Source organism: Giraffa tippelskirchi, chromosome 8 (genome assembly GCF_054371585.1).
Source record: "Giraffa tippelskirchi isolate mGirTip1 chromosome 8, T2T-mGirTip1v1.2.pri, whole genome shotgun sequence".
NCBI classification, from domain to species: Eukaryota; Metazoa; Chordata; class Mammalia; order Artiodactyla; family Giraffidae; genus Giraffa; species Giraffa tippelskirchi.
This window is the reverse complement of record NC_137282.1, coordinates 100158477-100185111: the sequence shown is the minus strand read 5'-3', so window position 1 is coordinate 100185111 and position 26635 is coordinate 100158477. Positions and strand designations below refer to the sequence as shown.

Sequence of the window (26635 nt, the reverse complement as noted above, 5' to 3'; positions counted from 1 at the left end):
TTTTTAAAAATTTTATGTTATGGTCCTTACCAGATGTACCTCTTGTTTTAGTAACTTTCAGAATAGGCTTACAAAAGTTTTTAATTTGGTGATAATACTAATAGCTAATATTTATCAAGCACTTATATCCTAGTTACTATGCTAATAAAAATTATCTTTTACTATATAGGCCAAACTATATATGGTCTTATTTAATGACCACATCAACACTCTGAAGGTTCTTATTATTATAATATCTATTTTACACATGAGTAAAATAAGACATAAAATTTGGTAACTTGCCTGAGTTTACATAGCTAGAAAACAGCAGTTTGACTCTAGATTCCACTGTTACCATAATGCTGATTATACCCAGACCCCTTAAAACATTTATTAACTACCTTAAGGTTCATATTAATGTTTAATCATATTCCTTTCTTTCATCCTTTCTAGCTAATTCTCTTAGATATTCTGTGTATTACTTTTATTATTAAAAACTAACTTTAAAATCAGAATTGTTTGTGCTAGATTACTTTAGTTTGCTAATCCCTCTTATTCTTTATGAAATGTTTCTCCATCATGTCCCAGGCTGAAAATATAGGCATTGCGAGGTCTCCCGTTTATTATATTGTACATGTCCCTAATTAGGTCATGCCTTCCTTTTCTAGTTGTATTTATTTGTTTAATAAGTATTTACTGAGTACTTCCTATATGCTAGGCAGTACTATACAGCAGTAGACAAACATAGAAAAGTTCTATCCTTGTGGAGCTTACCTTCCAGGGAGAGAGAAGAAAGACATCCATCATTCAAGCAATGGATAAATGGATGGATGGATGGATTGGTAAAATATATATTATGTGCAGTAAGTGTTATGAAGGGGCTTCCTTGGTGGCTTGGATGGTAAAGAGTCTGGCTACAATGCAGGAGACCTGGGTTCAATCCCTGGGTTTGGAAGATCCCCTGGAGGAGGTCATGGCAACCCACTCCAGTATTCTTGCCTGGAGAATCCCCATGGACAGAGGAGTCTGGCAGGCTAAAGTCCATGGGGTTGCAAAGAGTCTGACATGACTGAGCAACTAAGCACAGCACAGCACATCAAGTTCTATGAAGAAAAGCAAAGCAAGAAGAGGAACATAGAAAATATTGAGAAGTTGGAGTTGATGTTTTATATAGGACAGTCAAGCTAGGTCTCACTCAGAAGATGACATTTGACCTGAAGGAAATGAAGGAGTGAGTCATCGAACTTCTGGGAGGGAAAGCATTCCAGGAAGAAGGAAGAACAAAGACCTTGAGGCAGAAGCACACTTGGGATACCCAAGGAGCATGTATGTGGCTCTTGTGTTAGACTAGAGTAAGCAAAGGAGAGAGTAATGGAAGATGAGGAACAGAAGGAACAGTATACCAGAGCTTATAGGCTTGTAGCCCTTTATAAGGGCTTTGGCTTTTTTTGTGGGTGAAATGAAAAGCTGCTCAAGGCTTTTGAGTGGAGAAGTGACAGTGTCACTTTGGAAAAGTAACTTGACATGTGCATCAAAGGTGAATATGATAGATATAAATGGTAGTGAGTATATGCATAAATTGTTCATGTGATTTTATTCCATTTTTCTCTCTTTCTTGAAGGTGATACTCATATCTATGGATTTTTGCCAGAAGTCCATATTTTGAATAGTGTGTTTATGATGGATGTATGTTAGTTGCTCCGTCATGTCCAACTCTTTGTGACCCCATGGACTGTAGCACACCAGGCTCCTCTGTTCATGAAATTCTCCAGGCAAGAATACTGGATTGAGTAGTCATTCCCTTCTCCACAGGATATTTCCAAACCAAAGATTAAACCCAGTCTCTTGCATTGCAGGTGGATTCTTTACTGTCTGAGCCACCAAAGAGGCCATTATAATGGATAATACATTTTAAAAAGGACTTGATCAGAGAAAAAGTCATTCATGTAAAAATACTACAGTAACTCAGAAACTCACCTACAAAAACACTTAAAAGAATTGAGACACTGATCCCAGAAAAGTAATTCTCAGGGAAAACACACTGTCTTTAAACATTTAATGGGCTATCAGACAGAATACTAAATAAATTCCAGTCCTGCCATTTAGTAACTTGGGGATATTAGGCAATTTATTTAAGGTGAGTTTATGAAGGACTATGGTCAGTTTCAATGTCTCCATCTTGTAGATCAGGATTAACAGTCATTGTAAGGACAGAATGGAAGTAGGTAAAGAGTTGGACCATAACCTGCTGAGTAATAGGCATATCATAAATGATAGCCAACTTCATTGTAGGGTGCTGCCTGCTGAGTAGTACCCTTCTTATTTTGAGAAAAATGTATAAGTACATGCTTCAAATGTATATATAATTATTTGTAAATTATATACACCTGGTGTTGTGAATCTATATATTTTATTAAAGCTTACTTCCTTACTTTTTTAGTTAAAAATGAAACAGAAATTCTCACATTTTCCTCTCACACTGTAATGGATCATCTTACAGACTCCTTGAGGTGCCAGCTGCACTCTGAAGACCATTGCTTTGGGGTACAGAACACTTACCCACAGGCAAAATTCACAGAGAGATAGCTTTTGGCACAACAACAAAATTTAAAAATAACTATTCTGGTATTTACTGTTTTAGTTACTGATGTTATCATTCACCTAGTTACCAATGTCTAGAAACTGGGAGTCTGTCCTTTATTCTTCCCTTCCTATATCCCACCTTCCTAATTAAGTCAAATTACAGGTCTTGTTAATTATTTCTTCTTAATTTTTTTCATAGTTGTCTTCCCTTCCAGCCTTACTCTGGACCCTCAGGATTGCTCTCTTTAATTACTCTAATATCCTTCTAACTTTTCCCAAACTCATCTCCCAGTGAAAGTCTTTCACTGTTTCATCAGTACACTTTCAGGTCATTAAAACTGAATGTTTTTGCCTACTGTCCACAAGGCCTTCATAAGCTGTCTCTTCTAACTCACCAGCTTTGTATCTTTATATCTTGCCACTTCTCCATTTTTTCCCTACCCTTAGCCCTATTGAGTTACTTAGAGGTCTTAAATATGCCAGGCTTTCTCACCCTTCCATTCTGCTGCATAGACTGCTGCTTTTGCTTTAGAATACTCTCTTCTTCTGTGCTAGCTGCTTCTCAGCTTTCAAAATTCATCTCAGGCACAACCTCTCTTTCACTCCTCTAGTTTAGCTTATATTATTCCACAGTACCTAATGCTCACTTGTATTACAGTAGATTGTGATCATCATCTAGTGGAATGAAAGAAAAATAATTTACAACAGTATAGTACCGTATTTTTTGATTACTGTAACCTAGATTAGTTTCTGATTCTGTCATTTACTAGCCAAGAGACCTTGCTTGAAATACTTAGCCTTTCTAAGTGTTTTCTTTTTGTTTAATAATGCTGCCTGTCTCAAAGTATTGTTTTGCATATTACATGAAATAATGCATGTAAAATATTTAGCACACATTGTCTGATACTTACAGCAAATGTTAACATTCAGTAAATGTTGAAAAGTGAAAGTGTTATTTGCTTAGTCATGTCCAACTCTTTATGACCCCATGAGCTGTAGCCCATGTAGGAGCCTGCCGGGCAGGATTACTGGAATGGTTTGCCATTTCCTTCTCCAGGGGATCTTTCTCACCTGTCATTAATTATGCTGATAGTTGTTTGACAGTGAAATGAGCTGCCTTATGACGGAGTCTCTGCTAGGTAAATACAAAAATAGTATATACTCAGGTATTTACTCAGTGACAAGATGTATATATTTCTGGGACAATAAAAGGAATTCATAAGATAGGAAATTGTATTTGCCATCATCCTATCCGACATCTATGAAATTTTCCTCCCCATCAAAATCTTTTCAAAGCCTGTACATACCTACTTGAAGACATCATAACCAAAACTAGCCTGTTATTCAGTACTTTCATAATATATAGTATGGTATTTGTCACACACTGATTTTTATGGCAAATACATGTACAATGGGGAGCTTAGAAAATCACCTAGCACAGTGTGTGACACTAAGCACTTAGTAAATGATAGATCTCTCCTTCCCTTAATCTGTTATTAGAACTTCATTCCATAGACATTGAACAGGTATTGATAGTTTAGACCCCACAGGTGATTTGATCACAACAGTGATTTACCAAGATTAATAGGACAGTGAGTTGCAAGATGGATTGCAGGGGGAGCACCTAAAAACACAGACAGAAGTTAGTAAGCTAGTTCAGTATTTATACCTCATTGAACACTTTCCAGTTCACTTTTGGGATGGAATGTGGTATAATGGAAAGAACATAAGTTTTGTAGGTAGGTGTTCTGATGTATGAATAAGACCATTACAGTCTAGCAGTTCGTAATTTTTCTAGGAAGAACAGAAAATTGCTAGTTGAGATTTTTCTTTTTCTGCTAGTTGTGTTTTTTCTCCATCCTCCCACCCTGATGTTATTCTACAAATTGTTGTACATGAAGGATCAAAATACACAAGTGAGGGAATGTTATACTTTTAAATATATAAGAATTAATAAATCTAGGGACTCACTGAATACTTTTGTATCCTAGCTTTTCTCTTATGCATTATTTATTTTTATTTTTCACAATCTCTGGTAAACAATGTTATTTCCTTTTAATATAGTAGAAGAATGTAACTCAGAAGTTAAGTCATTCATTACTCATATGAGGCAAAAAAAAAGGTAGGAGGGTGGAGTTGGTTTCAGAAACCCAAATCTACTGATTATAAGTTCAACGTTTTAACATTTCACTATACCACTCCTTCAGTGGGATTGCTGAATACATGTGCTCAGTTCTGTCACATGTAAATCTCAATGGTGCTGAGTGTACTGTCCATAATTACCATTGCATATCCCTTTGAGCCACACACATACACATGCGCGCAAACATACATACACACACACACACACACACACACACACACAGACCACTCCCACCCAACCTTTAGAAAAAGAGAAAAGGGCAAATCACTCACTGTTTAAACTCCAGTATTAGCCATAGTATAGGTACCAAGGGAACATTTCATGCAAAGATGGGCTCAATAAAGAACAGAAATGATATGGACCTGACAGAAGCAGAAGATATTAAGAAGAGGTGGCAAGAATACGCAGAAAACTGTACAAAAAAGATCTTCACAACCCAGTTAATTACGATGGTGTGATCACTCATCTAGAGCCAGACATCCTGGAATGTGAAGTCAAGTGGGCCTTAGGAAGTATCACTATGAACAAAGCTAGTGGAGGTGATGGAATTCCTGTTGAGCTATTTCAAATCCTGAAAGATGATTCTGTGAAAGTGCTGCACTCCATATGACAGCAAATTTGGAAAATCAGCAGTGGCCACAGGACTGGAAAAGGTCAGTTTTCATTCCAATCCCAAAGAAAGGAAATGCCAAAGAATGCTCAAACTACCACACAATTGCACTCATCTCACATGCTAGTAAAGTAATGCTCAAAATTCTCGAAGCCAGGCTTCAGCAATATGTGAACTGTGAACTTCCAGATGTTCAAGCTGGTTTTAGAAAAGGCAGAGGAACCAGAGATCAAATTGCCAACATCTGCTGGATCATTGAAAAAGCAAGAGAGTACCAGAAAAACATCTATTTCTGCTTTATTGACTATGCCAAAGCCTTTGACCGTGTGGATCACAATAAACTGAGGAAAATTCTGAAAGAGATGGGAATACCAGACCACCTGACCTGCCTCTTGAGAAATCTGTATGCAGGTCAGGAAGCAACAATTAGAACTGGACATGGAACAACAGACTGGTTCCAAATAGGAAAAGGAGTACGTCAAGGCTGTATATTGTCACCCTGCTTATTTAACTTATATGCAGAGTACATCATGAGAAACGCTGGGCTGGATGAAGCACAAGCTGGAATCAAGATTGCCAGGAGAAATATCAATAACCTCAGATATGCAGAAGACACCACCCTTATGGCAGAAAGTGAAGAACTAAAGCGCCTCTTGATGAAAGTGAAAGAGGAGAGTGAAAAAGTTGGCTTAAAGTTCAACATTCAGAAAACTAAGATCATGGCATCTGGTCCCATCACTTCATGGCAAATAGATGGGGAAACAGTGGCTGACTTTAATTTTCTGGGCTTCAAAATCACTGCTGATGGTGATTGTAGCCATAAAATTAAAGGACACTTACTCCTTGGAAGGAAAGTTATGACCAACCTAGATAGCATATTAAAAAGCAGAGACATTACTTTGTCAACAAAGGTCCATCTAGTCAAAGCTGTGGTTTTTCCAGTAGTCATGTATGGATATGAGAGTTGGACTATAAAGAAAGCTGAGTGCCGAAGAATTGATGCTTTTGAACTGTGGTGTTGGAGAAGACTCTTGAGAGTCCCTTGGACTGCAAGGAGATCCAACCAGTCCATCCTAAAGAAGATCAGTTCTGGGTGTTCATTGGAAGGACTGATGTTGAAGCTGAAACTCCAATACTTTGGCCACCTGATGCAAAGAGCTGACTCCTTGGAAAAGACCCTGATGCTGGGAAAGATTGAGGACAGGAGAAGGGGACAACAGAGGATGAGATGGTTGGATGGCATCACTGACTCAATGGACATGAGTTTGGGTAGGCTCCGGGAGTTTGTGATGGACATGGAGGCCTGGCGTGCTGCAGTTCATGGGGTCAACTGAGCGACTGAACCGAACTCAACTGAACTAATTAGCCATAGTGAAGGGAGATTTTGGTGATCTTGCTCATAATTCTCAGATGATTAGATGCTGGTTTTATACTTACCCTAAGCTGCTTATGTAAATTATCAGCAGAAAGTAAACCTGTCAATTTCTTTAGCCCAGAGCTGCTCAAAAATTTGATGGAGTTACAGATCATCTTGGGATCTTGTTAAAATGAAGATTGTAGTTCAGTAGGTTGGGATGGGGTCTGGAACAGTTCTGTTTCTAACTATGCAGGTGATGCTAATATTGTTGGGCTTGCAACTTTGGCGTATAGGTGCAGAATTATTATTTTGTTGCAAATATATTTTTTATATAAAGCTGCAATTAGAGTATATATACTATTTTTGTTCTTTTCTTTTTATACTTTTATTTCTATTTTCTACATAATTTCAAATGTACAATTTTTAACTGCTATATAAACTAGAATTAATATAATACTCTTAGGAATTTACATTTGTTCTCAATTACTTTGCCATTCTAGATAAGGCCACATTGAATTCCTCTGGGCATATACCTTTTTGCTGTTTAATTATTACCCTAAGATGAATTCCCAGTAGTAGTTACTAGATCAAGGAGTAAGAATATCTTTGTTGTTTAATGGGTACAGAATTTCAGTTTTGCAAGATAGAAAAGGGGTGGTAGTGCTGGTTGCCCAGCAGTGTAAATATGCTTAATGCCACTGATGTGTGTCAGTCATGTAGGACTTTTTGCGACCCCAGGGACAATAGCCCGCCAGGCTCCTCTGTGCATGAGATTATCCTGGCAAGAATACTGGAGTGGGTTGTCCTTTCCTCCTCCAGGGGATCTTCCGGACCCAGGAATCAAACCCACATCTCCTGTGTTTCCTACATTGGCAGATGGATTCTTTACCACTAAGCCACCTGGAAAGCCCTAATGTCACTTAACTGTATGCTTAAATATGGTTAAGATGGCAAATTTTATGTTATATGTATTTTTTCATTATATTATATACTTAAATTTTGTTACATGTATATTTATGTATAAATTTTAGGTTATATGTATTTTATATATGTATAAAAAGTTATTCTCTCTCTAAAACTGTATTTATATATACTTATGTGTCAGTATTAAGGTATACTTTATAATTTGTTGCATAATAATCCATTTGGCCTTTTAGAAGGGATGACCAAATTACAGTGCCATCTACATATTTACCTCACTTGTACTAATATTGAGTGTCTTAATGGTTTATTAAAATTTTTGCTGAACGGTCTAAAATGATTCTTCAAGGTTACCTTAATTTGCATTTTTATTTCTGTCAAGGTTGAAATGTGAACATTTGTTTTTGTGGGTCATTTTACTATTTGTATTTCCCTTGTATGCAAAATGTACATGTATGTCATTGGTCCTGGTTTCTATTAGGACAGTGATCATTTTCTTTAGACTTAACTGGAGCTGTTTCTATAGTATAATATTTTAAGTAAATAGTTATCTTTATTGTCTTTCTAATTCATATTTAAGTAACTCTATGCTTTTACATCCTGCAGGTCAACTATGGAAAAGTATATAATGATAGTAGAAAAGGATTGAAATTCACTGTCTCCTCTGGCTGCAGTTCAGAATTTGTTTTTGTACCATATGGTAGCACCATTGCTGTTTATACAGTTTACTCTGGAGAACAGATAACGATGCTTAAGGGACACTATAAAAGCGTTGACTGCTGTGTATTTCAGTCTAATTTCCAGGTAAGAATGATACTTAAGGGAATTTAAAATGTTAGGGTAGCTAGCTTGTCAAAACCTATGGGTTTTGTTTTTTTAACATCTTTACCTTTCTCTTTAGTCTCACCAATGGAACAGAGTGTTTTCTCCATAAAACTTTTGCATAGATTATCTCATATGCTCCTTTAAGTGATTCTTCATTGTAGTGAGATTGTTGGGATTTTCCCTGTATTGTAGATGAGGAAAATGAGGCTTATAAAAATTAAATACTGAAAGAATGAAAATTATGGGTTATTGCTGCTGCTGCTAACTTGCTTCAGTCGTGTCCGACTCTGTATGACCCCATAGACGGCAGCCCACCAGGCCCCTCTATCCCTGGGATTCTCCAGGCAAGAATATTGGAGTGGGTTGCCATTTCCTTCTCCAATGCATGAAAGTGAAAAGTGAAAGTGAAGTCACTCAGTCATGTCCGACTCTTCGAGACCCCATGGACTGTAGCCTGTAGCCTACCAGGCTCCTCCGTCCATGGGTTATTGCTAGGAGGGACTTTATCACCTATACAGTCACTCATTAATAGGCATTACTTAATCGGTGTCTGACACTGTGAAGTAAGATATACAGGGCTGGTTTTTAGCTAGCACACATCTATATGGCAGTAATCGTTAAAATACTGAAACATACATCCTTTAGTTTGTTACATAGCTGTTGTACTAAGCCCCTTACATGACCTCCAGCTTCACCTCATTTCCTGGAGCCTCCTAGACCTCACTTCAACCCAGTAACTAAGAGGGACCTTTAAAACCCTGCTTCTACTCTATGTCCAGTATCTCTTCTGATTGGCCAGTGTCCTGATGTACTACTTATATTAACTATTTTTAGTGTTACTTCTTGGAAAATACTACTAAGGCAACGAGGGGTTGATATTACTTGCCTCAAATCTGCAAGTAGATTGACAGAGGGTGATTGATTATTCATTCAAAGAAATTCATGGAATACAGTACTTTTCTTATCCAGAGTCACTAGAGACAAAGCCAAGATTTTAATTCAAGTATTCTGACTACCAGCTATTGCTTTCCACCAAATCAGAGCTTCCTAGCAGATGTTCCTGCTAGGAAGATTGGACTGAAAGTGAGTGAAGAATGGGTTAGAACAGATTAAAAGTAAGTGAAGATAATTGATTCTTCTCAGTCCCTGAAATCGCTGGAACAGGCCTAAGATAGCCAGAAAGCTGAGGCCAGTTGCCTCCTGACAAATACCATTTCTGTATGTGCTATGTACTAAGAAAGATTTGAATTACTTTATTATATCAGAAAGCTTCTAGCTCTTATCCCATTCCATCTATTATGATTTCTGAAAAGGAAGATAATTATAAATCTAAATTATAAAAGTAAAAGAGTAGTGCTTTTGCATCCGTTTAGCAGCAGAACCCTTTTACCAATTATATATTACACAAAAACTCGCTATCTGAAAATAAAATTGATATTTATAGTAATTCTGTAATATAAAAATTTGAAGATATAGCCAACATCAAAATAAATAATGATAATAGTTGATTATTTTCTATTGACTAGAATAGGGATCCCTGAATCCATTCTGCTACTAGTAATTAACCTAATAACTTGAAAGTCTGATGAGGAATGGAATATTTACCTAGTCTCAAAGTTGCACCCTACAAAATATTAATTACAAAGATAAAATAATTTTACCTTGACTAAGATTCGCATGCATCAGCTTAGTCAAATTGTCAAAGTGTATGTGATATTCTTGGCAAAGATACAGTACCTTAATTTAATCATGAGAAAACAAGGTTATCTGACCTTAGTATATCTTGAGTATATAATCTTGTCTTCTCAGGAACTAAATTGCTCTACAGCACTGGGCATATGAAAATATCTTTGCACCATCCACAGTAACCATACATTCTCAATTTTAAATGATACAGTCTGTAGAATTTTGTTCCATTTAGGAAATTTGATAATGTGTAGCTAAGTATAATTTACTTAATTTTCTTTACATCTATATTTCCTATAAGTTACTTCATAATCTTATTTTCCCTTGACCAAGAACCTTTACTTTTATTTTTTTTAGAAAAATACTGATTGTACCATGCCTCAAATAGCTTTTGAGATGAATAACAATAAAACTAAATAATTTAATACCAGATCAGAAAGAAAGTTGTAGTGTTAGAAATATTTGCGTAGAAATACATTTGTGAGAAAAGTAAACAGTCAGTCAGAGTTTTAACTTAACATTTTGCTGATTTTTCTTTTTAGCCCTTATTCTTTGCTTAGTAGCTTTTTAAAAAGTTGACCTAGTGTTTTACATCCTGTTTTTTTTCTTTTCACTCTGTATTTGGTCTATATCCTGCTCCTTTCTCTTGACAATATGAATATTTTCCAGTGTCATTAAATATTCTTCAAAAATAAATTTAGTGGCTATATAATATCATATCATATTAATGTAGCATAAATTTATATATAAATCATAACCCTGGACAATAATATTTGGGAAATTATTGTTTTATTATAAATATAATATTGGTGATAATAACCTTGAATTTCATATGTGTCTTTAGCATGACTTCTTAGAAATATATACAAAAACTTCTGACACATATAGAGATTTCAGTCTCTGAAAGGATTATATCACTTCATACCCTCTGTATGTAAGAGTATCTATTTCACTGCCCCATAGAAATATTTTCAGTACTAGCCGATATAACATATTTCTGAAGTTTTGTCAGAAGAATAAACACTGTTCAGCATGTACAGACACCATATTCATAGAGACATTGCCATTGACTGCATCAGTCCAAGCTTATAAAAGAAGCTTCTCAACAAGCATGGCATATGAATCTTAATGCTCTTCAGCAGCTAGTTTGGCAGTTTTGAGCTAATTAAAACTTTTTTTTAATTCCTGGCCTATTTTAGCTAGAAACTCTTATGGTTTCTGCAAAGTAGTTACCTGAGGAGGCTTTACAAATAGCTGAGGAAAGAAGAGAAGCAAAAGGCAAGGGAAAAATGAAAAAACACATCCAACAGAATGCAGAGTTCTACAGAATAACAAAGAGAAATGGGCAGTCTTTCTTAAATGAACAGTGCAAAAAAATAGAGGAAAACAATAGAATGTGTAAGACTAGAGATCTTTTCAAGAAAATTGGAGATATCAAGGGAACGTTTCATGCAAGGATGGGCACGATAAAGGACAGAAATGGTAAGGACCTAACAAAAGCAGAAGAGATTAAGAGGTGTCAAGAATACACAGAAGAACTATACAAAAAAGGTCTTAATGACCTGGATAACCACAGTTGTGTGGTCACTCACCTAAGATTGGACTTAGAGTGTGAAGTCGAGTGGGCCTTAGGAGACGTTACTACCAACAAAGTTAGTTGAGGTCATAGAATTAAGCTGAGCTATTTAAAATCCTAAAAGATGATGCTGTTAAAGTGCCTCACTCAATATGTCAGCTAATTTGGAAAACTCAGCAGTGAGCACAGATCTGGAAAAGTCCAATTTTCATTCCAATCCCTAAGAAGGGCAATGACAAAGAATGTTCAAAGCACTCATTTTACTTACTAGCAAAGTTATGTTCAAAATCCTTCAAGCTAATGGCTTCAGCAATGCATGAACCAGGAACTTCCAGATGTACAAGCTGGGTTTAGAAAAGACAGGAACAGAGATCAAATTGCCAACATTCGTTGGATCATGGAGAAAGCAAGGGAGTTCCAAAAATACAACTACTTCAGCTTCATTGACTATGCTAAAGCCTTTGACTGTGTGGATCACAACAAAGTGTGGAGAATTCTTACAGAGATGAGAGTACCAAACCATCTTATCTGTCTCCTGAGAAACATGTATGCAGGTAAAGAAATAACAGTTAGAACCAGACATGGAACAACTGACTCATTCCAAATTGGGAAAAGAGTATGACAAGGCTGTATATTGTCACCTTGCTTATTTAACTTATATGCAGAGTAGAAGTGAAATCACTCAGTCATGTCCAACTCTTTGCGACCCCATGGACTATAGCCTACAAGGCTTCTCCATCCATGGGATTTTCCAGGCAAGAGTACTGGAGTGGGTTACCATTTCCTTCTCCTGGGGATCTTCCCAACCCAGGGATCAAACCCAGGTCTCCCGCATTGCAGGCAGACACTTTACCCTCTGAGCCACCAGAGAAGCCCATATGCAGAGTACATCATGTGAAATGCCAGGCTGGATGAATCCCAAGCTGGAATCAAGATTGCTGGGAGAAATATCAACAACCTCAGATATGCAGATGATACCACTCTAGTGGCAAAAAGTGAAGAACTAAAAAGCCTCTTGATGAGAGTGAAAGAGGAGAGTGAATAAAGCTGGCCTAAAACTCAGCATTCAGAAAAACTAAAATCATGGCATCCACTTCCATCACTTCATGACAAACAGAAGGGGGAAAAGTGGAAGCAATATCAGATTTTCTTTTCTTGGACTCTAAAATCACTGCAGATAGTACAAATTAAAGCCATGAAATTAAAAGATGCTTGCTCATTGGAAGAAAAGCTATGACAAACCTAGACAGCATATTAAAAGAGAGAGACATCATTTTGCCCACAAAGCACTTTTGCCCACAAAGGTCCTTATAGTCAAAGCTGTGGTTTTTCCAGTCATCATGTATGGACGTGAGCGTTCGACCATAAAAAATGCTGAGCACTGAAAAATTGATGCTTTCAAATTGTGGTGCTGAAGAAGACTCTTGAGAGTCCCTTGGACTGCAAGGAGATCAAACCAGTCAATCCTAAAGGAAATCAACCCTGAATATTCACTAGAAGGACTGATGCTGAAGTTCCAATACTTTGGCCTCCTGATGCGAAGAGCTGACTAACTGGAAAAGATCCTGATGCTGGGAAAGATTGAAAGCTAAAGAAGAGGGCAGTAGAGGATGCGGTGGTTAGATAGCATCACCAACTCAATGGACATGAATTTGAGCAAATTCTGAGAGATAGTGGAGGACGGAGGACCCTGGTGTGCTACCGTCCATGAGGTCCCAGAGAGTCAGACACAACTTAGCAACTGAACAACAATATATGGTTTCTTCGTTGAAAGCCTTTATTAAAGTTCAGTTATTGACACAACCATTTTTTTTATTTTCTGACACTTGAAATATATAGATACAATTGATAAAAAAAAAAAACTATGGCGATGGTTTTTGTGAATTTTAACCATGTAAGCAAATTCTAACATATCCTAATACTATTTTAAAATACAAAACAAAGTTTTACTATTTCTTAAACAAATAGAAAAGGGTATCAGTCTAGTTTCTTTGGGAAATAAAAATAATATTTCATCTAATCTAACCTAAGAATTAGTCATTTAAAAAATTGTTCGTTTCACATTGGCATCAGCTTTCAACTGACCGACAACCACATCTTTGTTTTCTGTATTCTAGGAACTTTACAGTGGTAGCAGAGACTGCAATATTCTTGCTTGGGTACCATCCTTATGTGAATCAGTTCCTGATGATGATGATGAGGTAAATATTGTTTATATAAGTTGTACAGTGACTTCTAAATCATAAAAAATTTTTTACTAGTTTACTTTAAATGAGAGAGGCTTTTAAAGCATTTCTTGCTATTTTCTGATTGTTTAAATAATTTACCTGTATAATACATTAGAAAAATTCAAAAAAATATTGAGAAGGAAATAAATTTCTAAAGTTTATCAATTACTTTTAACATTTTTATTTACTTCATTCTTGTTTTTTCCTGTGCATATTTTTAACATAGTTAATATCACGCTTGAACATACAACTTAGCATCCTTCTTAGACTTTTTCCATGTCATTAATAACTGTTTGTAAACATTGTCTTTAATAATATAGCTTTCTGTCATTCTTTCTTAAATTTACTTAAATATTTACCTTTTTTGGAGACAGTTCTTTCAATCATTATAAACAAACCAATTTATAGTATTCACAAATTATTTATATTTCTGACTACTTCTTTGGTTATATTCCTAGAAGTAGATTTATCTTGTTTTCTTTCAAGTTTTTTTTGTTGTTGTTTAATTTTTTTGGCCACGCTTTGTGGCATGTGGGATCTTAGTTCCCCAACTAGGGATCAAACCCATACTTCCTACAGTGGAAGCACAGAGTCTTAACCAGTGGATCACCAGGGAAGTGCCACGACTTTTTGGGACTTGAGTTATCTTGTATGACATTTTTAAGGCTCTTTATTCACACTGTCAAATTTTATCAGTTTGCACTTCTACCAGATAAATTAGTGTAAATATGACACTGTGAATAAAGAACCTGAAAAATGTTGTGGGAAAACAAAAATAAATAAGACATGATCTCTGGTCTTAGGTAGTAGCCTCTTAATTTTTTTATTTTCATGTCAAGCTATCTAAAGATGAAATTTTATAGATATGTGTCTAATTTGGTTTAGTATGACTTTGAGTAGTTTTAGTGTACAGCTGCTTTAAAAACTGAATTTTTTTTAATACAAAGCTTAAAATGTTAATTACTGTGTCCTGCTCTTGGGGAATTATTGTATACATTAAATCTACTTATAACACTAGGCCACATTAGAATGTTTAACAATCATTCACTAAATGAAAACTATAAAAATAAAAGTAAATCATCTTTGACCTGTGTATGAAAAATAGATATTAGAAGAAAACTGAAATTGTTTATTTTATAAAGATAGTATGTGACTCTGATTGTTTATTTCCTTATATAGTTATGGTGATAGTTTGATTCTTCCCCATCTGGAAGAATTTTTGTATATAGGCAATTAAGCTGAACAAGTATAAATCAAATAGGGATACACAAAAAACAAGTTAGGTTTTATATTTACCTTTTAAAATGCACTATGTATGTGCTTTAAGATAGGCACCATTCTCTTTATAAAATGATAAATGCTAAGATTATTTCCACAAAACTTTTGAAGATTCCTGTGAATGTAGGTAGAACATGAATATGGTCATGATGCAGATCTCAGTAGAGCAGTCTGTGTGTACCAGACCCTCTTCCTTACATGTTTACTTACTATGTAACTGATATTTAGAAGTATTTTCATCTCACCTCTCAAATGAATGACTGCTGCAGTTCCTCAGAGAGGCAAGTTAACACAAAACACGCACATATATACATTTTACACACTCACCTGTCTTTAGTGTCAGGTAAACTAAATAATAGTAATACTGGTAACTGAGTTCGAATTCCAGCTCTGCCATTCATTAGTGATCTAGGACAAGTTTATAGTATCTTCAGACATCAGAATCATCAAAGTAAAATTGTTCTTAGGTTACCTTTCAGATCAACTTTTGAGATAAGATATACTTCTCCATCAATCAATCAAGACAGAATCCCTTAGGATTGTTTCTCCTGATACCCAACGTAGAGGAGGATTTATTTCTACCATAAAAACCGGAAGGGCATTGGGCAATAGAAACAGGTTTTATGGTCTTTAAGCATATCCTATAATTTAATTGACAGGTTACTTTTTTTTTTTTTTGAAGGGGAAGCTTGTTTCATTTTTCTAAGGGATCTTCCTTCCTTTTGCCCACTCTTCCTGAAATCTGGTCACACTCAAGGCAAGCCTATACAACTCCTAATCACTTTTTCCTGCCTGAGATCTCTAGAGTGACTATATTACAATCTAAATCTGACCTCTTATCAAGAATCTTACTTTATTTTGACAGTTACACAATATGTAACTGTTTTATTTAGGTATATAATCTTGGGGTCTTTCCTGGTAGCTCTGTGGTAAAGAATCTGCCTGCCAGTACAGGAGACGCCAGTTTGATTCCTGGATTAGGAAGATCCCCTGGAGAAGGAAATGGCAACTCACTTCAGTATCCTTGTCTGGGAAATCCCATGGACAGAGGAGCGTGCCGGGCTACAGTCTGTGGGGTTGCAAAAGAGTCAGACTAAACAACAGCGATAAGATGTGTAATTACTTTCTATATTCAGACAACCCTATGTTCTACCTATAAAGACTTTCCGCTAATTACCAGTAAAAAAATTTTAATTTATCAAATTTAGTAAGATATATGTGTGGAAGATGTTAAAATTGGTTTCATTCTTCCTTCGCATTCTATGGACCTGAACTAGATCCGCTTTTAATTCTTACTTCCCTTCACAACTATCAGTAGAACAGGCAGCCTGGTTAAGTAGAGATGGATATGTTCAAGCATAGAAAGAATGTCCACTAGGAGGAGATGTTGTAGAGAAAACTGAAGTAATGGATGGTAGTTAAGTTGATCCATAGGTCTCAAACAGTACTATATCATGTGTGACATTTTTACTGCAGCTTTCAATTACAAGTAAGATGTTTTATTTGTGATTTTTAGCAATAAAATGTACTTCTAATAATACTGTAATACATTTATATTTTTTCTTTACTACTATAAATACAGTAAAATTTATATGCAACTGCATTTTTAGTTTTCACTTAATTATTTTTGTTTGCCTACCATAGCAACAATAATTTACATTAAAATATAATTCTGCTTCTCTGTTGATTCTTCAAATGAAATGTAAGTGTTTAATAGGTTATATACTGGGCTTCCATAGTGATATTAGGAGACATGGCCTTTGTGTGACTTATCAACCTAAGGACATTTTTGGTAGACATCTAAGGGAGAGTTAAAGGCGTTTAGAGATAGAGTAGGGAAAAATAATCACCTCACCCCAGAAGACAATGTGTCTTTAAATAAACTGTCACTAAATAACCTAACTTGGTAGTTAAATCATAAACCCAGAAAGGTAGGAATTTCAGTAAATGCTTGGTTGAAAGAATAAACAAACAGGCTTCAGTATGCCACTCTTGCATATCAGTGGACTGCTACTAGAAATAAGTGAATAGTTAGCTAAGCTTTGATAATAGTTTTGGATCTGGACACAGGGTATAATGAAATTTTTCTTGAACAACTAAGTAACAATGGCCAACATTATTAGATTAAGTAAAGGACTCAGATCTATAGCGTTAACAGCTATAAAGAATACCTAAAATAATATATTGTTTTCTGACTATCCTGGCTGATACTCGGGAAATTTACTGGAAACAGCCACTTTTTTCTACTGTTATCATTGTTTGAATCTTAAGAGTCTAAGTCATCATGTTCATCAAAAAGAAAGTGAACATTCTCAAATATGTAGTAAGGGTTACCCTTAATATAGAATATTGGTATATGTTGTAAAAGGTAATACTTCTGAAATAATTTAAGAATAATCTAAGTACTAATATGTTATTGGATTCGGGATATGAACAAACTGACAGCAAATGTAAAAACTATAAAATAAGAAGCACACATGATTCATAAAACCTAGGTACTCAAAAACAACAAAAACAAAAGAGATCATTTTAAAGTCCCATAATCATTTGCCTAAGAATAAGAAGGTAGCCATTCAAACAAATTCCCCAAACAAGTGAATTGATTTGAACTGCTACAAATAATTAAAATTCCTCTATTGCTGATTACATTTATTTAGGTACAGCTCTAAAGTTGTAAGAATACTGTGATGTTTTGTTGTTTTTGAAATACCATCTAATGCATATTCTCTTTCAAAGAATTCTCCCAGGGAAACCTGTGTGCTAATGACAAAATGTTACCAAATCCAACACATTTTGTCTGTCTTTTTCCACTACTCTACTAGTTACAATAACAAACAAACAAACGTCACTACTTTATACCAAAAAGGGTATTGCTCCATTTGTTGAACACCTTATTCCCTGTATATGAATTTTGCTTATTTATAAAAATCAGGTCCATCAAAACAGTAAAAAATTGCTCACTTCAATATTTTGGGCTCTCAAGCCAGCCTGCAGACCTGAATCCAGTCTTAGCCACATGGATATGAGTGTGCCCTGTACTCCTGGTAACTCCAAAGGGTTATAAAAAAAATGCCTTAATAATGGTAGCAGCCTCATGTGTGTGTGTCTGTGTGTGAGGTAACTACTTTGAAGGAAACAGATAATTTGAATAAAGTCTGATATGTCTATTTAAAATGAAGTTGCATTGTTTTATATTGAATGTGGGTGTTTCTTAAGTTACTTTTGGTTTTAAATGAACAGTTATATAGTTTCTTTCAAAATGATCTAGTTGCTTTTTATCTGATTTCATAACTATATTGTGAGCCTAAAATTGTGAGGTAGAATGATTGAACCTTTCTTTTTGCTTCCTTTTTTAGACTTCAACCAGATCACATTTAAATCCAGCATTTGAAGATGCCTGGAGCAGCAGTGATGAGGAAGGATGAATATCATTCTAGTACCCTTTTTGTCTTTATCGAAACTTTTAAAACTGGACTATTTTTATCTTTTCAGTTATCCAGTTCTGTTCAGTCGCTCAGTCATGTCCGACTCTTTGCGACCCCATGGACTGCAGCACACCAGTCCTCCCTGTCCATCACCAACTCCCACAGTTTACTCAAACTCACGTCCATTGAGTCGGTGATGCCATCCAATCATCTCATCCTTCTGTCATCCCCTTCTGCTCTTGCCTTCAGTCTTTCCCAGCATCAGGGTCTTTTCAAATGAGTCAGCTCTTCGCATCAGGTAGCCAAAGTATTGGAGTTTCAGCTTTAGCATCAGTCCTTCCAATGAATATTCAGGACTGATTTCCTTTAGGATGGACTGGTTGGATCTCATTGCACTCCAAGGGACTCTCAAGAGTCTTCTCTCATACCACAGTTCAAAAGCATCAGTTCTTCGGTGCTCAGCTTTCTTTATAGTCCAACTCTCACATCCAAACATGACTACTGGAAAAACCATAGCTTTGACTAGACGGACCTCTGTTGTCCAGTGACAGCTAAATGAGCCATGAATTTGAGTAATTGTTTTTCCTTTTGTCTTAAAATAAGGTTAATATTTGCATGAAGTCCTAAAACAAAGTTCAGTATAGTTTATTTAATCAGAACATTTTTCCTTAACCTCAGTTGCTGTGGCTTGCTGCAGCCACTATAGTACAAGGAGACAGGTTGTGGTATCCCCTTTGTGGGACCTGAGCAGATTGTGTGAATGATAAGATGTAGTCTTAGAGGATGAGCAAGCAGAGGTTATCAGCACTGACTTTCTCCTGCTGGTTGTACAATCACTTTGCTCATTTTCACCTTCAAGGGTGATTTTACTGAGGATTATACCAAAAATTATAGTTGAAAAGTTAGAATCAAAATTAGTTTATTTTTATTAATATGTTCAGTTTTTGCAGTGCTTTCATTTATTTAACCATTTTCTAGCTTTATGTTAAATATTTTTCAATTCATTGCCTTCCGCAATTGAAAAAATGCATTATAGGAGGTTTTTAACTTAGGAAGCATCCTGCTGCTGCTGCTGCTGCTGCTAAGTCACTTCAGTCGTGTCCGACTCTGTGCGACCCCATAGATGGCAGCCCACCAGGCTCCGCCGTCCCTGGGATTCTCCAGGCAAGAACACTGTCCTTTATTTTAATGCATCGGATGGCAGCTTGAACTACTTTTCAATGAATCTGGTTTCTGTGTGACCAAGTCCTACTGCATTCATCAAAGCAGAAAATATCCTGTCAGGCAATCGAGTTTAAACATGAAATGGCATAAAATTTCTTTTTTGTTGTTGGGGTATAGCCAATTAACATTGTCAAATGTCAGAAAATTTCTATTTTATTTTCTGCTCTTGTGTCATAACCCACAAGTGATTATCATGAACCTAGTCTTATATTCCCTTTCTTTCTGATTCTTATCAACAGAAGACCAGTTAATGAGGTTTTTGTGAGCTTGACCAACTATACAGTTGAGTTTTTCAATGTGTCACTGTCAGGCCTCATATCAGACCTTTCTGGCCAAATGTTTTCTTTATGTTTACTTTATAGTTGATCCTTTTAAAGCCCTGACCATTTTACTCTCACTTTTTCTCCTCTTGGTGGGGATTCTTACAACCTTTGAGAATGCTGTTGAAATTGGAATTTTTTTTTAATTTTAAGAAAAAAGAAGTCTTTCTACAAACTGCAAATACTGTATAGATAACTGGCTACATTTTGAGAAGATCCATCTGCTGGGGATGAGGAATGACAGCCCCGCTAGTGCCGTGGGACAAGTCGAATCCACTGACCAGGCAGTGCTGGCGAGCACTGAGGCCACATTAGTACCTAGTGTCTGTGACTTTATATGTTTCTACAGGCGTCCATAAACCATTTCCCTTTCCTCCTCTGAGCTTTTCTGAGTCAAATTTCAGCCTATTCCTCAAAGTAGTAAGAGAGGACTCCACCTGAACGCTTGCTTAGGTATTATGGGCCATTTGTGTGTTTGTTGTGAGAGCCGCCTAAGGAGATCATGGCTTCCTGCAGACATTATTGTTCAGGTCACAAGCTTCTCTGCCGTGTCTGCTTGCTGCTGTCACAAGCAACTCATTCCCCAACCTAGTAGGGTGTAAGAGGTCCCATGCCCGGAGACCTGTGTCTCAACGTTTAGTGAAAAGGAGGAGAAAGGTAAAGGAGCACCTGGTTCCAGCGTGCCCCGCCAAAAAACCCTGAGGAGTTGATCCAATTAATGTTAAAAATGCAAAGCACTTGATCTATGTACATGGGCTCTCCTAAGAGCTGCTACTTATCAATATGCAAGGAGTCTCATACTCAAATGTAAAAGATAAGTTGATGCCACTGTTGCTTCTCTCGATGTAGACACTAGCCCCGCTAAGGTTGATTAGGACACCCTAGAGAAGGGGCACTGATCACAGAGAGGCTACTGGGACTAACAGGAGCTTATCAGGTAAACACTGAAAAGAAAAAAATGGAAAAGTCTTAGTCAGCTAGAGAGAGAAGTCTTTCTGTAAGTTTTAAAAAAGGTGGCAGTGTGAGAAGGGGACTGATTATTCCTTGGACAGGGGCAATCCCAGGGATAAGTTGACTAGAAGCACCTTACCCCTTCAGCCTCCCTCTTTTCCTCTTAACAGCCAGAAAAAGAAAGTAAAGACTGTACTTTCAGGGTACAAAAATCTAAAACAGGAAGAGAACAGAAAAATTGCCACTTTAGGTGGCTACAGCCCAGGGGGAAAGAAAGAAGGAACTTTAAATCTTAGGTACTAAGCAAACGCCAGTTTAGCAAACAGTGCTAATTCTGGATTATTTACTGATTTAAAAGAAAAAACAGAGATAAAATAAAAGGTAATTGAATAATATATACATAAATATAATATTAAAACAAAGCTTTTAATTTGATCCAGTTGGAAATCCAAAATTTATATACTAAATGAATATACTAAAGAGTTTGTATAACAAAACGATTAAAATGGTACCTTATGTTGGATTACTACAGCATTAATGATATCCCACCCATTGGGGGCCCCCTTACTCAATATCCAGTATTATTTCTTTTAAATTTTATTGAAGTGTAGTTGATTTACAATGTTGTCTTAATTTCTGCTGTAACAGCAAAGTGATTCAGTTATATCTATATAAATATACTTTTTCATATTCTTTTCCATTATGGTTTATCACAGGATATTGAGTATAGTTCCCTGTACACCACAGTAGGACCTATATTTTATCCATCCTGTATATAACAGTTTGTGTCTGCTACTCCCAAACTTCTCCTTTCCCTCCTCTACCCACCTCCCCTTTGGCAACCACTAGTCTGTACTCTGTGCCTGCGAGTCTGGTTCTGTTTTGTCCCTTCCTATGCTCAGTTGTGTCTGACTCCTTGCAGCCCCTTGGGCTACAGCCCACCAGGCTCCTCTGTCCTTGGAATGTTCCACGCAAGAATACTTGAGTTGGTTGCCAATTCTTTCTCCAGGGGATCTTCCCAACCCAGGGATCAAACCCGCATCTCTTACATCTCCTGCATTGGCAGGTGGCTTCTTTACCACTGCACTTCCTGGGAAGCTTATTTTACATTCCATATAGGAGTGATGTCATATGATATTTCCTATCTCTTTCTGATTTTGCTTACTGTGATGATCTTTATGTCCATCCATATTGCTGAAAATGGCATTTCATTCTTTTGAATAGCTGAATAATATTCCATTGTGTGTGTGTGTGTGTGTGTGTGTATATATATATATATATATGCCACACTGTGTGTGTGTGTGTGTTTGTGTGTGTGTATGGCATATCTTCTTTATCTATTCGTTTGTTGATAGACTTTTAGGTTGTTTCCGTGTCTTGGCTATTGTAAATAGTGCTGCTGTGAACATAGAGGTACATGTATCCTTTCGAAATATAGTTTTGTCTGGGTATATGCCCAGGAATGGAATTGCATATGGCAATAGAGTTGCATATGGCAACTCTATTTTTAGTTTGTTGAGGGAACGCCATACTGTTTTCCATAATAACTGCACCAGTTTACATTCCTGCCAGCAGTGTGGGAGGCTTCCCTTTTCTCCACAACCTCTCCAGCATTTATTTGAAGACTTTTTAACTATGGTCACATTGAACAGTGTGAGGTGGTACTTCATTGTAGCTTTGAATATCCAATATTATTGAAATTCCTGATTCTGTTCAATCAACAACTGGTAAATATTTTGCCCCTGAAAATGTGGCTAACATGTTCTGTTCAATGCCTATTTCACCATCCTCTAACTGCTCTTTGCCTTCACTTCAAAGAGACACAATACACCTTTTCCAGACTGTCCATCCTCAGCAGCTTTGCCGTCACACACAGTCTTGGCAGACAGGATCTCAACTGCATCCACCTTCTTCCAGGAGCAGAGATGTGGGTTTACATTAATTACATCGTCCTCCAAGGAGACTCATTTGAAAATACATTCAAGGGATGCAGGTCTAACATCTTTAATACTTGTGGGGTTCTGATGGCAAAAATATTCTTTCTTTACAAGTTTTAATACTTCCAAATTAAAATCAACATGTACTCCTGTTAATGCCCTGAAGGACTCTTTCACCAAGGAAATTTTGGTAACCTCTTGTCATACCTCCTGGAATCGCTAGACCACTTAGGATCGATATAAGTTGCCCAAGGGCTTCTGAGGCAAGAAACTGTCCCTCTTAGCTCCATATTGTGCTTCATTAGAAAAACAACAAATGAAGTACATGCTGAGCTCTCTGGAAAATAGAAGCTCTGAGCCTCTGATTTTCTATACCAACTGCTTGTTAAACATTGCTCATAGAAATAATACACCAGAAACATGGCACAGCTACTAAGGCCTCTTAGTAAGGCCCCATAGAGTCTCATAGAGCTTGGAGCCAAACCTGAGCTCTCTGGTGTATTCCACCTGCAGAAGGAGGTGGTGTCCACTGTCATCAATCCCTTGCTAAATGCCATGGTGCTGGAGAATATCCCACCCTGCCCGTCTACTTGGCTGCTCAGAATCCACTAGGGACTAACTGAATGAACAGCAGTGGATGTTTTTAGACTATGCAAATGGAACTGGCAACCATAGTACATGATGGAGCTCAATGGAATGTTGCTGCTTTCCATCTCTTAGCCAAGATGTCCCTAATGAATGACAGAACCCAAGAAACAACACACTCAGCCAAACTGCTGACCAACAAGTAGCCCCCTTTCACATTTATTATAAACTGTTGGGTCGTTGCCTAAACTTGTCCCTTTAAGGGAGAAAAAGCTAACAAAACTTGGAGTGTCTAGCCTCACAGATACCCAAAATATAAATCACAACCACACATCTCCATATATTTATTGAGGCCATAATACACAATGTAATGTACTCCATACTATCAGAGTTATGAGTGATAATAACCAAGATACACATTTTACTTCTCTATAAAATACATGGTGCTAACCTCTTGGAAAAAGTATTCAATAGAACTTTCACATCCCTCGAAGGTATCAAATAGCCAGTTTAATTAAGAGACGTAATGGTCTCACATAGCTCCTTTTCAATTTCCAATCAGGTAAGTGGACCCCTAAATGGGTCTGTATCTTGCTCTAGGCCTTCACTCAAGGCTATACACCTCACATGAACTTTTAAAAATTTCCCAACCCCCTTACATTTAAAGGGGATGTGCATTGCCTTCATGTATATAAAGAGTCATTATATATGAGGCCCTTTTTATAGTGTCTTCCCATATCTTTGTAAATTTTTTATCATTCCCTTATCCCAGAAAGGCTTTAAGCCACATCAAGGGGCCCATTAACCAAACTGGCCATACACCAGACAGCTGTTCATCTGATAGGGAACTTGTTAGAGCCTAAACTTCCACCAAAAACAAAACCTCTGTCAGTGCAGCTGGACAGTTTTTCTGTTGACTGTCAGTCTTATTGCTACTAGTCTATGTGCTTTCATTAATTTACGTCTAAAGGCCCAAATCCTCTAAATAAGCCATAGTTTCAACCAAACATGGCAAATGTGAGACCCACATCCCCTCAAGTGGATAGCCTCTTGGTAAGGATACCCTAGTCCCACCTCCAAGAGGACATCTCCTAAACTGAGACTTCACCATTGGAGATGACTTCATCCTGACACTAGAACCTCAGCTGCATCAACATACATGGGGTTGCCTATCCTAAGGCACAAATTGGACACAAGACATTCTTTCTAAGGATCCCATTACATCTCTGAGTTTACTGTCTGGTTAGCCCGTGATCCTACTTGTTCTCTGCCAAAAGGCACACCCCCCGACTCCTGTGCCTAGAGAGGAATCTAGTAGAGGTCATTACTATCTGTGTTTTAAATATTGGTGGAGACTGTTGCTTTCCCTGAAAGCATTTGCCTCGTATTAGTCAAATCCTTTAACGCTCGGGAGGCGACCACCGAGTTCCCGAGGCATTTTTTTCCTCTCACCTTGTGTGTCTCACCATGCGCACCACAGCCACTCTTTCTCCTTGGTTACACACAATCCCACTAATCTTACATATACTTTACTAATGTGTTAAGTCATACTGCCCAACAGACTAACTGCTGGACTTGTCAACATGAGGGATGTATATATATATATACAGATAGATATTATCATACCTTTAACACACTTTCCAACTCCACTTAGATACTGTTGAAAAAAAAAAATCTTCAACTGAAGCATTCTTTCTCTTCAGTTTATACTGAAAAGCCCCATTTCAACTAGATAAAAACCTTTAAAGAAAGCCCTGAAGGCAAACCCTTAAACTGTACCGGTTGTATTAATAGATAAAAATAGCTTCAAAGTGAGGACTCTTCAGTAAAGGACACAGAGGTATATAAAGCCTACTGTTGATGAGACACAAGAAAACAAAAACCTGTAGCTCGATTATTTAAAGTCTCAATGAGACAATAATAGAAAAAGCTTGTCTCAACAAACTAATCTCAGTTACCTTTTAAAGAAAAGTCACTATCTCATAAATGAGATATTAAACCTAATGAGTGCATAGTTCTGACTCCGTAGTTCATCACTGTTCAGTCATATCCTGGTTGTTTCTATAAAAGTGATTAGCTATGGAAGATTAGAAAAGGGGAAGAGATTTCTGTAAGTTACAGTTTTTATAAACATATTGATAATCTTTCTTTAGTGTAACTTTTTCTCTATATTCACATCCTATTTACTGAGCCTGTATTTTAAAACTCGAGCATCATTAGAACAGTAAACTTAAAATCATTCAAATCATGCCAGAAATGAAATTGGTACAAAGCCTGGCATAGTTGAGATTTTTCCTTTCAAAAAGTATAGCAGGGAAAGCTAATTACAAAAAGGACAATAATCACTTTGTATAATGAAGGAAGTTCTAGACATCTGAAAGATAAATCTTTTGCTAGGATAGAGTTTTTTCTTCTGTTTTAGCTCTGCAAAAAATATTACATTTAAGGAACAAACAGTTCAGTCATGAATATGGCTTTTATTTGCAAAAAATATGTACAGTCCTGTGCTGCCTAGATTGCTGTATTAAACCCTGGTGCCAAGGATTTATTACAAGTCGTTTCTGGGAAGGCAAGCTTGTCTGTCTTAGAATATCAGCAACATGCTCAAATACAGGAGGTATAGTTCTTTTGCTTCCATCTAGTTCCTTACTTTCTGCTTTTTAAAAACTGGACAATTAGAAAATAGAAAAAAAAAAACAACACTAAGGGAAATAATAAAAGACAAACAACTGTGCTGTGACCTCTGTAATTCTCTGTGTGTGGAGTCTACAAATGCCTTGTATACTCCTGACAAATCAGTCTTGTTTATCTTTAAGAGAGTACTCAAAACTTGGTGCTAGTGGGTTAATACAGCTCTCCCAGTCTGTGCCCTCCCCTAGACTTGGAACTAAATAAATGTCACAATCTTAATGTGGTTTGTTATTTTATCACCCAAAACACAAGTCAATGTTTAAATACCAAATTCCTCAAGCTCCTCATGTTTTCTTATGCCTTGACAGTCTGTTAG

General features: G+C 36.7%; 1 protein-coding gene across 14 annotated transcripts in view; it reads left to right on the top strand.

Moving 5' to 3' along the window:
• Nucleotides 1–26635, top strand: part of ERCC8 (ERCC excision repair 8, CSA ubiquitin ligase complex subunit) — a 58996-nt gene that overhangs the window by 31762 nt on the left and 599 nt on the right. For 4 of the 14 annotated variants that reach the window (XR_014063522.1, XR_014063523.1, XR_014063516.1 and 1 more), the window contains 3 exons: nucleotides 8200–8397; nucleotides 13798–13881; nucleotides 18543–19775. Coding sequence is in view for 6 of the 14 variants with exons in the window: in XM_081524324.1 (XP_081380450.1) it covers nucleotides 8200–8397; nucleotides 13798–13881; nucleotides 18543–18611 (351 nt within the window). In the remaining 8 variants the exon portion in view is untranslated. Of the gene's footprint in view, nucleotides 1–8199; nucleotides 8398–13797; nucleotides 13882–18542; nucleotides 21328–22662; nucleotides 22834–22924; nucleotides 23100–26635 lie in introns of those variants that run through there. The other 10 variants (XM_081524329.1, XM_081524326.1, XM_081524328.1 and 7 more) reach the window with 5 other exon arrangements.